This window comes from Monodelphis domestica, chromosome 1 (assembly GCF_027887165.1).
Source record: "Monodelphis domestica isolate mMonDom1 chromosome 1, mMonDom1.pri, whole genome shotgun sequence".
NCBI classification, from domain to species: Eukaryota; Metazoa; Chordata; class Mammalia; order Didelphimorphia; family Didelphidae; genus Monodelphis; species Monodelphis domestica.
Window position 1 is genome coordinate 516,586,412 of NC_077227.1, and position 13,531 is coordinate 516,599,942.

Sequence of the window (13,531 nt, forward strand, 5' to 3'; positions counted from 1 at the left end):
TCTCAGGTCGAGGATACTCGTAGTCGAGAGCGCGCTGACCGATGACGCCACTGCCGCGCCTCCGCAACTGCGCCTCCTGATTGGAGCAAATGAGGCGGGGGCACGCCCATCATGTTAACCGAAGGCAAGTTCTGGTTGGACTTTGGGTCTCTAAAGGGTCCCAGGAGCTGGCGCCGAGAATGGGATGAAGGGACTGTGGGTCTGGGATCCAATCTCTCCTCCCCCCTCCCGAGCCTGTCAAAGGAACCAGCAGGAGCCCCGTACAAAGATGGAGGAGGGAAGGAGATCTGCCCCCCCTGGGGAATCCGGAAGAGAAAACCCCCAAACTGTAGACACCTCGAGAGCTGAGGGCGGGAAGGGCTCCTTCGCCAGCAAAGAAAGAGCATCTCCCAAAGCCCTCGGGATTCCCGCTAAACTTATCTCGGGGATACTATTCAAAAGACCGGATAGGAGAGGGCAGGGGCGTCATGGCTACGCTCTCACGTAGTCTCCAACACGTGATGATCGACGTCACGCGCTAAGGAGAACGAGGAAGGAAAATGGTGTTGAAGGGACTCGCGGGGTTTCTGGCCTGGGTGTCCAGGGCTATGGCCCTGCTCCTCGTTCTGAGCGCGGGAAGGTCCCTGGCGGTGCCCGAGGTACTGAAGTCATTGAGGTCGGGGGGTGTGGAGGAAGCCGGTAATCGGCCCCGGCCCCTGACCTGTCGGGGTCTTCGCCTGTCCCTGCCGGGCCCTTCGGGCACCCTCGCTGGGACCCCTAAAATGTTAGCAAAAAAATCAGCCGCTATGAGATGAAGTAAGAGAATCAATGTTATAAATAAAAGTATTCTCCTGAAGGAGTCGAGGGGTTGGGTGTGGTCACACAGTATTTGTAGGGCGACAGGATAATTAACGGATGGGGGAATACTTTGTAAAATTTTAAGTCTAAACCGTGACCTTGGGTTAATTTCGGTGAGAATTCCGGGTATGGAACCCCCCTCAACAGATGCAGATGGACAGCTATGACGTTTGAGAGCTGCCTGGGGGCAGAGATTGAAGGGGCTTGTCCCAGGATAACAAATTCAGTACATCAGAAGCAGAACTTGAGCCCAGGTTTTTCTGACTTTATCCTTCTATTAAGCCATATTCTTAAAAGTCAGCTTAAATGTGGGTTACTCTTTGTATTATTATAAATGTCAGTTACTAGCATAATTTAGTCATAAAGGAAGCCTGGAGCTGGAAGGCAGAAGACAGATAATTTTTTTATTGTTAAATTCTTTATAAATACTATCTCATCTTATAACAACCTGGCTGGTAGACGCTATTGTTATCTCCATTTTACAGATGATGAAACTGAGACAGACAGAGGTCAAGTGACATGTCCACAGTCACACAGTTGGTAAGTGTCTAAGGTTGATACTTAAACACAGGTCTGACAGATAGGGGCTTTTCTCTATCTATCACATTATCTAACTGTTTCCAAGTCACTCACACTTAAGCAGCTGTGTGACCTTGGGCAAATCATTTTCCCTTTGGTTAGCCCTTAGAATGTAAAGCTAGAAGGGACCTCAGGGCCCATGTAGTCCATCTCCTTTGTTTTGTAGATGGGGAAACTGAGGCCCAGGGGTTTAGTGTTTTATACTTGAGATGGAATTTGAATTCTGGTCCTTGGACTGCAAAGGCAATGCTCTTTCCACTGTATAACCTTAAAGAACTGCCCGAGGGGTGGAAAGAAACAACATTTAAGTATCCAGAGTCACATCCAGAATGTCTCTAGTCCCTAGTAAATGTGAGGTTGAGAGGTGGAAAAGATTGGAGGAAATATCTCCAAAAATCACTTTCTAACATTCTTAGAATCTGATCTCGCTAAACATAGCTGTTACTGTTTCAAATTTTTCTAAATTGTCACTTCTTTTACTCCCCCCCCCCCATTTTAAAGGTCAACTCATGCCCTACATAAAAAAAAATGCCTACCTGTAATGTAGGATGTTGCCAGTGTTGAGTTCTTGTAAAAACCTTTTATGTCCATCCAAATCAATGTTTACGGTTTACATTTATAAGTTAATGTACTTACTTAATAAATGATTTTAAGTGATGATCTACTAGTGGGTGAGGGCCTTTTCCTAACACATTCAGGTTTGGAAAGAGTGGAGCATAACAGCTGGAAGGATATCACCAAAGAAAAGAATTTATACCTCACACTAAAGAAAGAGAAGACAGGAATGTGTTTTTCTCTAGAGCAGATTGTGGGAGGAGTGGTTAGAGCCTCTTTCAGAAGATCTGAAGTATAAGTTTAACTTTTCTATGTTGGATGAAGAGATGATGCAAACTCATTGCCCCTTTATGAAATAAGAATCTGGTGGTCATTACTTTGACCTTTTTTTCCTTGTCTGTTCTTGACCTTACAAGTCTTTCTCTTACAGGTATGCAAATATTGTCCAGGGCCAGTACATGATACTTCAGAGGTTGACTATTACTGTAAGCAGAGACAAGAGTTAAAGCTATATGCTCGATGCTGTCTGACTGAACAGGGCACCATTGTGGGGTGAGGGAGAGGAGTGGACTTTGTGGTTAAACATAGTTGTGTGGTTTGAAGTGTCATCTTTGATTCCCCAAAAAACGACCCTATAGACACATGACCAAGGAATGCAAATACAGGTGTATACCTGGGGACATATGATCTTTATGCTTTTTAATCCGTTTGCCATTTTGGCTAGGGAAGACCCAAAGGACTATCTGCCCCATTTGACTCTACTTAACTACTGAACAAAAACAGTATCATATACCTTTTGCCTAGTTAGACAACTTACTACTCTACTTTCTTTTATAATTTCCAGTGTTTTTTATTCTGTAGTATTTGAGTTTTCACTATGTACATCCAATATAGTTATCCAACCTGCCCTTGAAATTGTTTTACCTTACCTACAAAATAATAGACTATTCATGTTCTCCCTTGATTATTTCTAATGTATTCTTGATTGTATGCCTTTTCTTTTCTTTTTTTTTTTAACTCTTGCCTTCCATCTTAGAGTCAGTACTGGGTATTGATTCCAAGGCAGAAGAGTGGTAAGGGCTAGATAATGGGGGGTTACAGGACTAGAAAGTGTCTGAGGCTAGATTTGAACCCAGGACTTCCTGTTTCTGGGCCTAGCTCTCAATCCACTGAGCCACCCAAGCTGCCCCCATGATTGTATGTCTTTATCTTTTTGTCCTCTAAATTTCTCAAGATTCAGTCCTTTAGATTCTCTCTTAATTACTCTCTTAAGGTACTCAACTACCCTCATAACTTCAACTAATACTAATAGATAGAGGACATGTATCTCTAACTATGATGCTAAGATCATATCATAAAATATTTTTTAACTGGAAAAGAGATACAGCTTTATACCTTTAGACAATTGATGTTGTTATTCAGTTTTTTTCAGTTGTGTTGGAATTTTTGTGACCCTATTTGGGGTTTTCTTGGCAAAGATACTGGGATGATTTGCCATTTCTTTCTCTAGCTCATTTTCCAGATGAGGAAACTCAAGCCAACCATGGCAAAGTGACTTTCCTAGGATCCCACATCTAGAAAGTGTCAGGCCAGATTTGAGCTCAGGAAGATGAGTCTTCCTCATTCCAGGAGGGTACTCTTATCTACTGCATCACCTAGCTGCCCTACAGACAATTGACGGCTTTCTGTTAAACTCAAAAGCATAACCATCTACTATTGTTTCCTTTATTTTGTCATTGAAATTAATATTGAATATGAAGCAAAAAGAATCACATTTCCTCCACAAGTTAAGACATGGGTTTTCCTTTGAAAATATCATAAATTATCTCTTTGTACCCCTCAGCTGACACAAATCAAGAATTGGTTTGAGTTCATTCAAATGACTGTCTACATTCTGAAGTATGTATTTGAAATTTGAGATTTATTCAGTGACTGTTAACTATTTTGATCCATAAACATGGTTTTACATCTTTTTCTGTTCCTAAAATAATTTAGTATAAATTATTTTAAAAAGTCAACAATAGCAATTTCTTACTCTTGAGTTATTTTAATTAGAATACAATAAATGTATATATTTTTTAAACCCTTACCTTCTGTCTTGGAATCAATACAGTGTATTGGTTTCAAGGCAGAAGAATAGAAAGGGCTAGGCAATGGGGGTTGAGTGACTTGCCCAGGGTCACACATCAGGGACGTGTCTGAGGCCAGATTTGAACCCAGGACCTCCCATCTCTAGGCCTGGCTCTCAATCCACTGAGCTACCCAGCTGTCCCCAATAAATGTATTTTTTAAGGACAAGACATTACATATATATTTCCAATTACCTACTGAACTTTTCATGGAGTTGTTTCAAATATACAGTCTAAAGCTGTCCTTCCAATCATTTTGATTCCTCTCTCTTCCTTACCTCCTGTATCCAGTAAGTCATCAAGTCTGCCCATTCTGCCTTCATTCTCTTTCCCATATCAGTCTTAGTTTATTTCTTTTCATTCCCACTGGCATCATCATAATAGCATTAAAATTTAGCATGGTTTTTATTGCCTCATAACTGTTTTTTTTAATCTTTCTATCCTCTGAATTGTTTATTTTGTTGACAGATCAATTTTGAGCTTCTCCATGCTATTAGAATAAAGTATATAAACTCCTGAGCATGGAATTCTGGACACAGACTTTTTTTTTCTTCTGATAACTGCTTTGTGATATGAATATGGCATTAGCCAGATTTGATGATTCCCAAGCACATTCTGTCTCCTTGCTCATTCTTTTCTTCCCATGATAGACCATATTCTTCTATACTCATCTTAACCAGACTTACCTCTTCCATGAAGCCTTCACTGATCATATCCTGATCCCCCTCACTGATATGTTATAGTTTTGTAACAGATGATATTAAATGCTTCCTTGTGATATTGTTATATTGGTCTTAAACTCTCAAGTAATATTTGTAATTTTTTGTATCTTGTTCTTATCCTTTCCTTCTAGTAGAGTGTAAGAACCTTGAGTTCATGGATCTCTGTTTATACATGCTAGTGTAATAGTGCATCATACTAGTAACAACTAAGTGGCTCAGTGGATAGAGAACCAGGCCTGGAGATGGGAGATCCTGGGTTCAAATCTAGCCTCAGAAACTTCTAGCTGTGTGACCTTTAAACCTTGAAAGTGATTTCCTTGTCACAGACCTTAGGCAAGTCTTTTAATCCTAGTTGCCTAGCTCTTATCACTCTTCTGCCTGGGAACTGATAGTATTGTTTCTGAGACTGAAAGTAAGGTTTATTTATTTTTTTAATAATGCATGGTACTATTACAGAGTAATGCACAGCACATAGTAGTCTCTTAATACATATTTGTTGAATAAATATAAGATACTGAGTGAAAAACAAGACTAAAAGCACAGTCAGACCCTGAGGATTTTTGCAGTTTAGTGTATTGGACTTTAACATCTTTACTTGGCAAAAACTTATACTTTTATATAATTTGCATTTTTGTACTATCCTGTATTGAGTCACCAGTGATCTGTTGACAAATTTGAGACATGGTTTCTAGATTAGAAACACAGACAGACCCTTCTCCTTATTTCCTAATAGTCACATATATTCTGATGTTTTGGGCCCAGACAGGTACAGATTAAGGAACCGCACCCAGGGTGCTCCAATGGTCTGCAATTAATGATAGTTAGCTTTAAAAGGAGGCTAAAAATATAGGTGGCAAAACAGTCCTGGTGGGGGAAAAAAGTGGTGAACCTCTGAGCAAGAGGGATGAGATTACATTGACTGTTTTCTTCCTTTAGGCTAGATCTTCAGAACTGTTCCCTGAAAGTACTGGATCAGACCTTTGTTGAGGCTCATTCTGCCATTGTTTTGTAAGTGCTCTCAAGTCCCTCCCTCCCAGAGGATATGTCTGTAAGGGAGTATAGAGCTCCATCAGTAGGGAGGGAGAACTTCCAGGAGAAATGTGGGAGTCTTTAGTCTGGATGGTCCAAGGTGAGGGATATAGATTGGTCAAGGAGCTTCCTTAGGAAAGTCATAATGGGTGTTTTTAATTTGCAGAGACCTACAAGCAAACCCCCTCCTGAATACATCTACCTCAGTCTTCCGTAACTTCACTGAGCTCCAGATACTGTGAGTGAGAGGAAATAGGGAATATACAATAAGATTAGCAACATCTGATTGTGTGGTATTGACAGCTGTGTTTTGTTCAGGGTGCTGCCACCAAATATAGACTGTCCTGGAGGGGATTATGCCTGGGATAATGTCACCCATGGCCCTGGCAACTGTACTTGCCTTGGGCAAAGAAGTCAGTGCAATAGCACTGTGGAGCCAGGTAGGACTTTTCACTTTCCTCCTTCTAAGAACTGTCCCACTTCTCTTAAATTCTGCACTTTGAATAAGGAAAAATATTCCCTGGCCGACTAATGTCCATGTTTTCAAGAGCTTTCTTATATTTTAGCTCCTAACCCCATATAAAGGATATAATTAGTTTCATCCTTTCTATTATTCTTGCTGGTCTGGAAAATAGTTTAAAAGATTTGGGACTGGAACAGAATTAAGTAGTCTTGCCCACCTAACGAATCTGACATTGATGTGCTACCATTTCTCTCCTCCCAGATTTGTGCCCTGAGAATGCATACTGTGTCCCAGATGGCCCCGGCCTCTTCCAGTGCCTTTGTACTAGTGGCTTTCACGGCTATAAGTGTCTACGTGAGGTGGGAAATGCATTTGGGACCAGGAGTAGGAGGGAGTCAGCTACATGAAGAGGGAACCTTTAGGGAGGTGTGACTGAATGGAAGGGTATGGTAAACATTGGGTCTCAGAAAGATTCTGCTGACACTTGCTTCTCACTTCATATTGTTTACAGGGTTCCTTCCCACTCCTTATGTTCTCTGGAATCCTAGGCACTACCACGTTTTGTATCTCCATCTTGCTCTGGGGGACCCAGCTTCGAAAAATCAAAGCCTCCTGATTCAAACCTTCCTACCGGCCTAAAAATCAAATAAGCCCTTTCGTGGACACAGACTGGGAGTTTCCTTCCACAGCTGATCGATCGCGAATGCAGAAGAGCAGGGGGGTGGGGAAGATAGCTGGAAATTACAAGTAGTCTGATTGGTTCTAGACCCGGCTTGAAGTTAGAAGTGCTTGTGTGGGATGTTTACCTCTAATAAAATTACCCTTTTTAAGGAAAGGTGCTCTGTGTGTATATGTTTCTGGGCTGGACAGGATGAGGTGCCTTATGGAAATCACTGCCCTCGGGCTGGCTGGAGATGGCCTCAAAGTCTCAGTGATATCTCCCGGGACTTGAACGGGTTTAGTGACGCAACGTCGCATCACTCGGTCACGCCTCCCGCCCCCTTTGCGTCTGCTCGGCCCCTCCCCTGACGTCGTGGGCTGGTGGCGCCGTCTCAGTCGCGGCTCCCGCCACCCCGGGAGTGAGACGAGGATCGTGTCCCGGCTTGGCCGCCTCCGCCGCCGCGAGCCACGTGGACGGGCCGGCACGCCGTCCCAATCGACTGTCCCGATCCGCACGTGGTCCTAGCAGCCCCCCTTGCCGCTCTCCTCAGTGTCTCAGCTCCGGTTCCATGGCGGCCCTGGTGTTAGAGGATGGGTCGGTCCTGCGGGGCCAGTCTTTCGGCGCGGCCGTATGCGCCGCCGGGGAAGTAGGTAAGCCCCCTGGCCCAGGGCTCCCAGGCCCTCACCCTCCTCGGCCCCGGGCGGGACCTGCCACCCTCTTCAGGTCGGTGCCTTAGCCATCCCCCAGCCAGGTGGCTGAGGGCTGTCCCCACCTGTCTTCCCCCAGTGTTCCAGACTGGCATGGTGGGCTACCCCGAGGCCCTCACCGATCCCTCCTACAAAGCCCAGATCTTGGTCCTGACGTATCCGCTCGTGGGCAACTATGGCATCCCCCCAGATGAGGAAGACGAGTTCAACCTCAGCCAGGTACAGGGGCCGCGCTGGCCTCTCCCGCCCAAAGGCTTCCTGCCTGCCTCAGCTGCCGCCCTTTGCAGAGAGCTTATTGAAATCTATCCGGGAGGGTCAGGATATGCCGGTCTTCTACTTGTCATACCACAGCCCAGACTGGCGGGCATGAAAATCTAGTGAAAGAGAATTTGTCCCCTTCACCCTCCCCACCCCCCCACCCCCATTACACGTGTAAACACGATTTGTACTTCCTTCTGGTAAGCTGGCAAACATTTATTGAGTTCCTTCCATGTACTATTGGATGGAGGCATGCAGGACCTCCCGGGAAGTCAAGAGCCCTAAGGACAACTGGGATGCTGCTGATAAGGACTGTAGGTTGGGTGTCAGTACAGTCTGCATTCTTAACTTGAGCCTATCTTAAGGGATGTTGCCACACCCATTTTGACCTAAAATATTTATAGATTGCCTATGAACTTGATACTCTTCCATGTCTGCAGGAAGAAAAGGATGGGAAGATGATTAACAACACCTAGCATTCATGGAGTTCTTTTTAGTTTTTTTAAAAAAAATTTCATGTGATCCTCACATAATGTTGCTTGAGGTTGGTAGGACAGTTATACCTATTTTACAGATAAGCAAATGTGCTAGAAAATAGTGTCACTTGTTCAAAATCTCATAACTAATCAGATCTACAGACTCCAGATCTTGTGTCCTTCCTGCTATGCTGACTTGCTAAGTTGCTTTTGTAGTTGGGAGGGGTGTAGAATAAATAGCAATGATAATAATTATTGATAAGTTGTATAGTGCTTTGAGGCTTGCAAGGCATTCTATATGTAATACCTAGTTTGATTTATAAGTAACCATTATAGGACAGAATGATTGGCATTAAGGCTCTTCGGGAGTTTAGAAGGATAATTTATATTTTATAAGGATCAGGAAAGAGCATTTGAACTGATTAGCCTCTAAAAGATGGAGACAAATGCAGTTAGCACAGGCCAATCATCTAAAGGAAGCATTCTGAGCAAAAGTCTTGAGGGTAGGAAATTATTCAGGCTTCAGTTTAACAAGAGCATATGTAGTAGTAGGTGATTTTTTTAGAATAATAGACTGACTCCAAAGAGCCATGAAAGCCCTTGAATACTAGGCTATAGGTCTGGGCTTCATTTTGTAGGTGATGAAGAACTATTAAAGTTTGTTGAGGCAGCTAGGTGGTATAGTGGATAGAGTGCTAGGCCTGGAGTCAGGAAGACTTGAGTTTGAATTTAACTTCAGACACTTAACAGCTGTGTGACCATGGGCAACTCATTAAACCTCTATGTGTCCTAATCTATTGGAGAAGGAAATGGCAAGCCACTGTAGTAGCTTTGCCAAGAAAACCCCACATACAGCATTGGTTTGCTAAGGTTCATGGGGGTCACAAAAAGCTGGACACAATCAAATGACTGAATAACAACTGATGTTTGTTAGAGCCAGAGAGAAACTGTAGGAAGATTAATGTTATTAGCAGTGAGTACAATAGAATTGGAAGGTGTGGGTAGGAAAGATGGAAGTCAGGATAACCAGCTTAAGTGCTCTTATATTTGTTTAAAGCTAGAAGTGCTAAAGACCTGCTTCTGGTACTTCTCTAAATAGTCAACTTTCTGGTGTAATGAGAATCTGTCACACTTACAGCACAAGCCAGAACTGATTTCTGGTTTTCTATCCTAGCCTTCCTCAATTCCTCTCATTTTCTGCTTTTTTCCAATGTAATTTTTGTTTCCAGCCAGACAAGCTTACTTGCTGTCCTGTCTTGCAGGAGGTCTCTTCACTTGGAGATGATTAAATCTTGCTTTTGTCCAAGTTCTTCATCCTGGAATAGGCTACCAATTTTCTTTTGTGAAGTTCCCTCTCTTCTCAACTTGACTTTTCTAGAAAACATTCTACTGTTAATCTGTGCTTATGGTGTCCTTTTCAGTCCTAAGCAACCTAAATGTTTCTCTTTTAGGGATTTTGTTTTAGTGCCCCTTTATTGGTTAGCAATTTTTTTTTGTCTTATAAACTGTAAGCATTTCTAAATCAAGAGACTTTAACATCTCCAAATTATACTAATTTTCTATAGTTCTTGGGTACCATACTAAATGCTACATTTATTCATTGAGTGGTAATGATTGATAACATATTAAGAGAGCTATAGCCTCTGGAATCTTTACTAACTCTTCTTTTGCAGTGGTTTGAGTCATCAGGGATTCATGTGGCAGGACTTGTGGTGGGAGAATGCTGCTCTACACCTAGCCACTGGAGCGCCACCCGAACCTTGCACCAGTGGCTGGAGGAGCATGGTATACCTGGTCTCCAAGGTACTAGAGGAGGAAATGGAGGGGAAGTGGGGGTGGGGTGGAGGAGTGTACAGAGTATAATATCCTGAAGTTGAGGAAAATCAGGAGCTGTTATTAATTGGGACATAGGATGAAATTAGGATGAGATCTGAGGCTAATATAATAGGATCAGGAATGAAGGATGGGGGCAATGGGACATAGAGAGAAAGGGAATCTGTGCTCCTTAGGACAAACCCACTGGAAATAGTTGTGTGATGCTGAGGGGGAAATTTGCCCCTAAAGTCTAATCTCTCTACTGAGCCCAAGTTGGATAAGATTAATCTCTACTGATCTCTTGATCTAATAGGAGTTGATACTAGGGAACTGACAAAGAAGTTGCGGGAACAAGGATCACTTCTGGGAAAGCTGGTGCAGGATGGGATAGAGCCTTCATCCCTACCATTTTTGGATCCCAATGCTCGAGCTCTTGTACCTGAGGTTTCCATTAAGGTATGGACCTTGGGGAATGAGATGGAACCTAGGTGTCATCAAGGCTAACTCTAATAACTCTGTCAATTATGCCTTTAACAATTGTCTAGAAAACAATAAGGATACTTTTCTCTCATTATGAGGTTTCCAATAGATTTTTAGAAGTCACATAGCCCAGTTCCATAGAAGGACTCTCCCCTTGAAAGCTGGGGCTATTTTTGGTTTTGTGTGTTTTTTCTATTGTTAGAATTTTTTTACATAATATATTCATATTGAAAAATAAAATGGGTATAATTTTTAAAAATATAGTTGCTCAGAGATGGACCTTGAGAACAGAGAGTAATTTTTTTTTATTTGAAGGTTGGAAAAGTTGTGAGGTAGTGGGAGAGAAAGCTCATGACTACTAGGACAGATTTAAAAATGCTATTATCTTACCTTTTATGCCCTCAGGAACCAAGGATATACAATGCAAGGGGGTCTCCACGAATTCTTGCTTTGGATTGTGGGCTCAAATACAGTCAGATTAGATGCTTGTGCCAGCGTGGGGCTGAGGTCACTGTGGTGCCCTGGGACTACAAATTAGACAGCCATGGTGAGTGTCTGGGACTTGGCAAGTGATCATGAATCATGCAAAGTCAGAGTTGGTGGGAATAAAGATTCAGGGGATTGATGGGTTCCACCTAGGGAAGGATAATAGAGCTGTTTTAACTGTAGTATCTTTGGGTTTTTTAAAAAATTAATTAATTTTGAATATTTTTCCATGGTTACATGATTGATGTACTCTCCCTCCCCCCTCCCAGAACCAACAAACAATTCCATTGGATTTTACATGTATCATTTATCAAAATCTATTTCATGTTATCAATATTTGCAATAGAGTAATCATTTAAAGTCAACATCCCCAATCATATCCCTATTAAACCATGTGATCAATCATGTTTTTCTTCAGCATCTGTTGAATCTTTGTTGATGCCACATTTTCTTTCCCTACCAGAGTATGAAGGTCTGTTCCTAAGTAATGGCCCTGGAGACCCTGCTTCTTGCCCTAATGTGGTATCTATGCTGAGCCATGTCCTTTCTGAGCCAGACCCCCGACCTGTCTTCGGTATCTGCCTGGGTCACCAGCTATTGGCCTTAGCCATCGGAGCCAAGACTTACAAAATGAGGTGGGAAATGTATTGGGATGGGAAGAGAGTGTGCCTTAAAGGGGCTAAGATCTCTAGGACTCATCCTATAATGAGGATCCTGGGGCTTGGTGTTAGTGCCATTGTAGAAAGGCTTGGTAGAGAGGTGAATAGAGGTGGTTTGGTAAGGTGAGACACCTCTAAAGGCAGTTGAAGTTGTGAGTTGGTATTTGTAGAAGGGGAGAAAATGCTCAGACTGATTTTTTTTTTCCCTTTCAGGTATGGCAACCGTGGCCACAACCAGCCATGCCTGCTAAAGGGCTCTGGACGGTGTTTCTTAACATCTCAGAATCATGGCTTTGCAGTGGAAACAGAATCTCTGCCACCAGGCTGGACCCCTCTTTTCACAAATGCCAATGATCTTTCCAATGAAGGCATTGTACATGAGACCCTGCCCTTCTTCAGGTGGGGGCTAGATGAGGGGCTGACAGGCATCTTTGTCTGGTAATTGCTCCCACAAAGGAGCAGTCACTAGACAGATGAGCCTTTATCTAGGATGGGGGCTGAGGGTGGTGATGAAGGATAGGCTGGCAATACTAGAAACTATAATAATGGTGGTGTGCTACTCCCGGCTCCCCTTCTACAGCGTCCAGTTCCACCCTGAGCACCGAGCCGGCCCCTCTGATATGGAGTTGCTTTTTGACATCTTCCTGGAGACCGTGAAGGAGAACAGGGCTGGGGGCAAGACAGGTGGGGGGCCTGAGTGGGACAAGGTTGGAAATTTAAAGGTAGACAAGACTGGATGTGGGTGGCTCTGGGATGGGAAGGAATATGGTGGGTGTGGCTAAGGTTTGAAAGTGTTGGGGCTAAGCCACAAGATGATTAGTTCAATTTTTTCTTTCCATAGAAAAAGGACTAGCCTGAAAATAAGGAAATTTGAATTCTAGTACCTGCTATTCTGTTACTAACTCACTCTGTGGTTCTGGGCAAGTCCTTTTTTTATCTTTCAGGGTCTCAGTTTCTTCTCAGTAAAATTAGGAGGTTGAACTAGCTAATCTCTGATCCCTTTCAGCTCCTAAGTGTTTGTGACTAAATCTTCTTAACTTTTTATAGTTCGTGAAAGGTTAATGGAGCGTCTCTGTCCCTCGGGTACCCCTACCCCAAGAGACATGCCTCCATCTCCCCGAAAAGTGCTGATCCTGGGCTCAGGGGGTCTCTCCATTGGCCAGGCTGGAGAGTTTGACTACTCTGGCTCTCAGGTTAGGTTCACACCTTCATTCTTTCCTCCCTCTGGTATCTGTTCTTTACTTATCCCTCCCCATCCTTCCCCTTTTACCATGGTGGGCAGAAAGTATAAGAAAAGAGGGATTGAGACTTGAATGTTCTTTTGATAAAAGTGACCCAGACATCTAGACAAAGGTAAATGATTAAGAAGGGTTGGAAGGAAATATTGCTAGGGATTTTTAGGAACAGTTGAAGATTGGTAGAAAAATATTTTGGTATCTGGGTGGTGACACACTCTCCCTACAATTTCAGGCAATCAAGGCCCTAAAGGAGGAAAATATTCAAACGCTGCTGATAAATCCTAATATTGCCACAGTGCAAACCTCCCAGGGACTGGCGGACAAAGTCTATTTCTTGCCTATAACTCCTCATTATGTGACTCAGGTATTACCAGCAGAAGGTGGTGATGGTAGCACTGGGGGATGTCTTAAAGAGATTGTGGCAAGATGGTTACTTC

The 13,531-nt window shown here is 43.1% G+C and overlaps 2 protein-coding genes across 6 annotated transcripts in view; both read left to right on the forward strand.

The window, feature by feature from the left end:
- The first annotated feature begins 27 nt into the window (after positions 1-27).
- Positions 28-7,149, forward strand: ATRAID (all-trans retinoic acid induced differentiation factor). Of its 4 annotated transcripts, none has more exons than XM_056813185.1 (8): positions 28-124; positions 1,323-1,377; positions 2,402-2,523; positions 5,759-5,830; positions 6,018-6,089; positions 6,170-6,291; positions 6,576-6,673; positions 6,826-7,149. In XM_056813185.1, the coding sequence occupies exons 2-8, from the start codon at positions 1,357-1,359 to the stop codon at positions 6,928-6,930; spliced, it is 612 nt and encodes a 203-aa protein (XP_056669163.1). In that variant the 5' UTR covers positions 28-124; positions 1,323-1,356; the 3' UTR covers positions 6,931-7,149. The 4 variants fall into 4 exon arrangements, with proteins under 4 accessions (XP_056669163.1, XP_056669162.1, XP_001380397.2 ...); XM_056813184.1 differs by lacking the exon at positions 28-124 and adding an exon at positions 503-638; XM_056813186.1 differs by lacking the exon at positions 28-124 and adding an exon at positions 674-795.
- Positions 7,150-7,324: 175 nt separating this feature from the next.
- CAD (carbamoyl-phosphate synthetase 2, aspartate transcarbamylase, and dihydroorotase) overlaps positions 7,325-13,531 on the forward strand; it is a 28,445-nt gene continuing 22,238 nt past the window's right edge. For both annotated transcript variants that reach the window (XM_007475999.3, XM_001371087.4), the window contains exons 1-10: positions 7,325-7,625; positions 7,762-7,901; positions 10,090-10,219; positions 10,545-10,687; positions 11,117-11,258; positions 11,661-11,832; positions 12,070-12,255; positions 12,437-12,540; positions 12,904-13,049; positions 13,327-13,458. In XM_007475999.3, the coding sequence (XP_007476061.2) occupies positions 7,544-7,625; positions 7,762-7,901; positions 10,090-10,219; positions 10,545-10,687; positions 11,117-11,258; positions 11,661-11,832; positions 12,070-12,255; positions 12,437-12,540; positions 12,904-13,049; positions 13,327-13,458 (1,377 nt within the window). In that variant the 5' untranslated portion in view covers positions 7,325-7,543. The remainder of the gene's footprint in view (positions 7,626-7,761; positions 7,902-10,089; positions 10,220-10,544; positions 10,688-11,116; positions 11,259-11,660; positions 11,833-12,069; positions 12,256-12,436; positions 12,541-12,903; positions 13,050-13,326; positions 13,459-13,531) is intronic.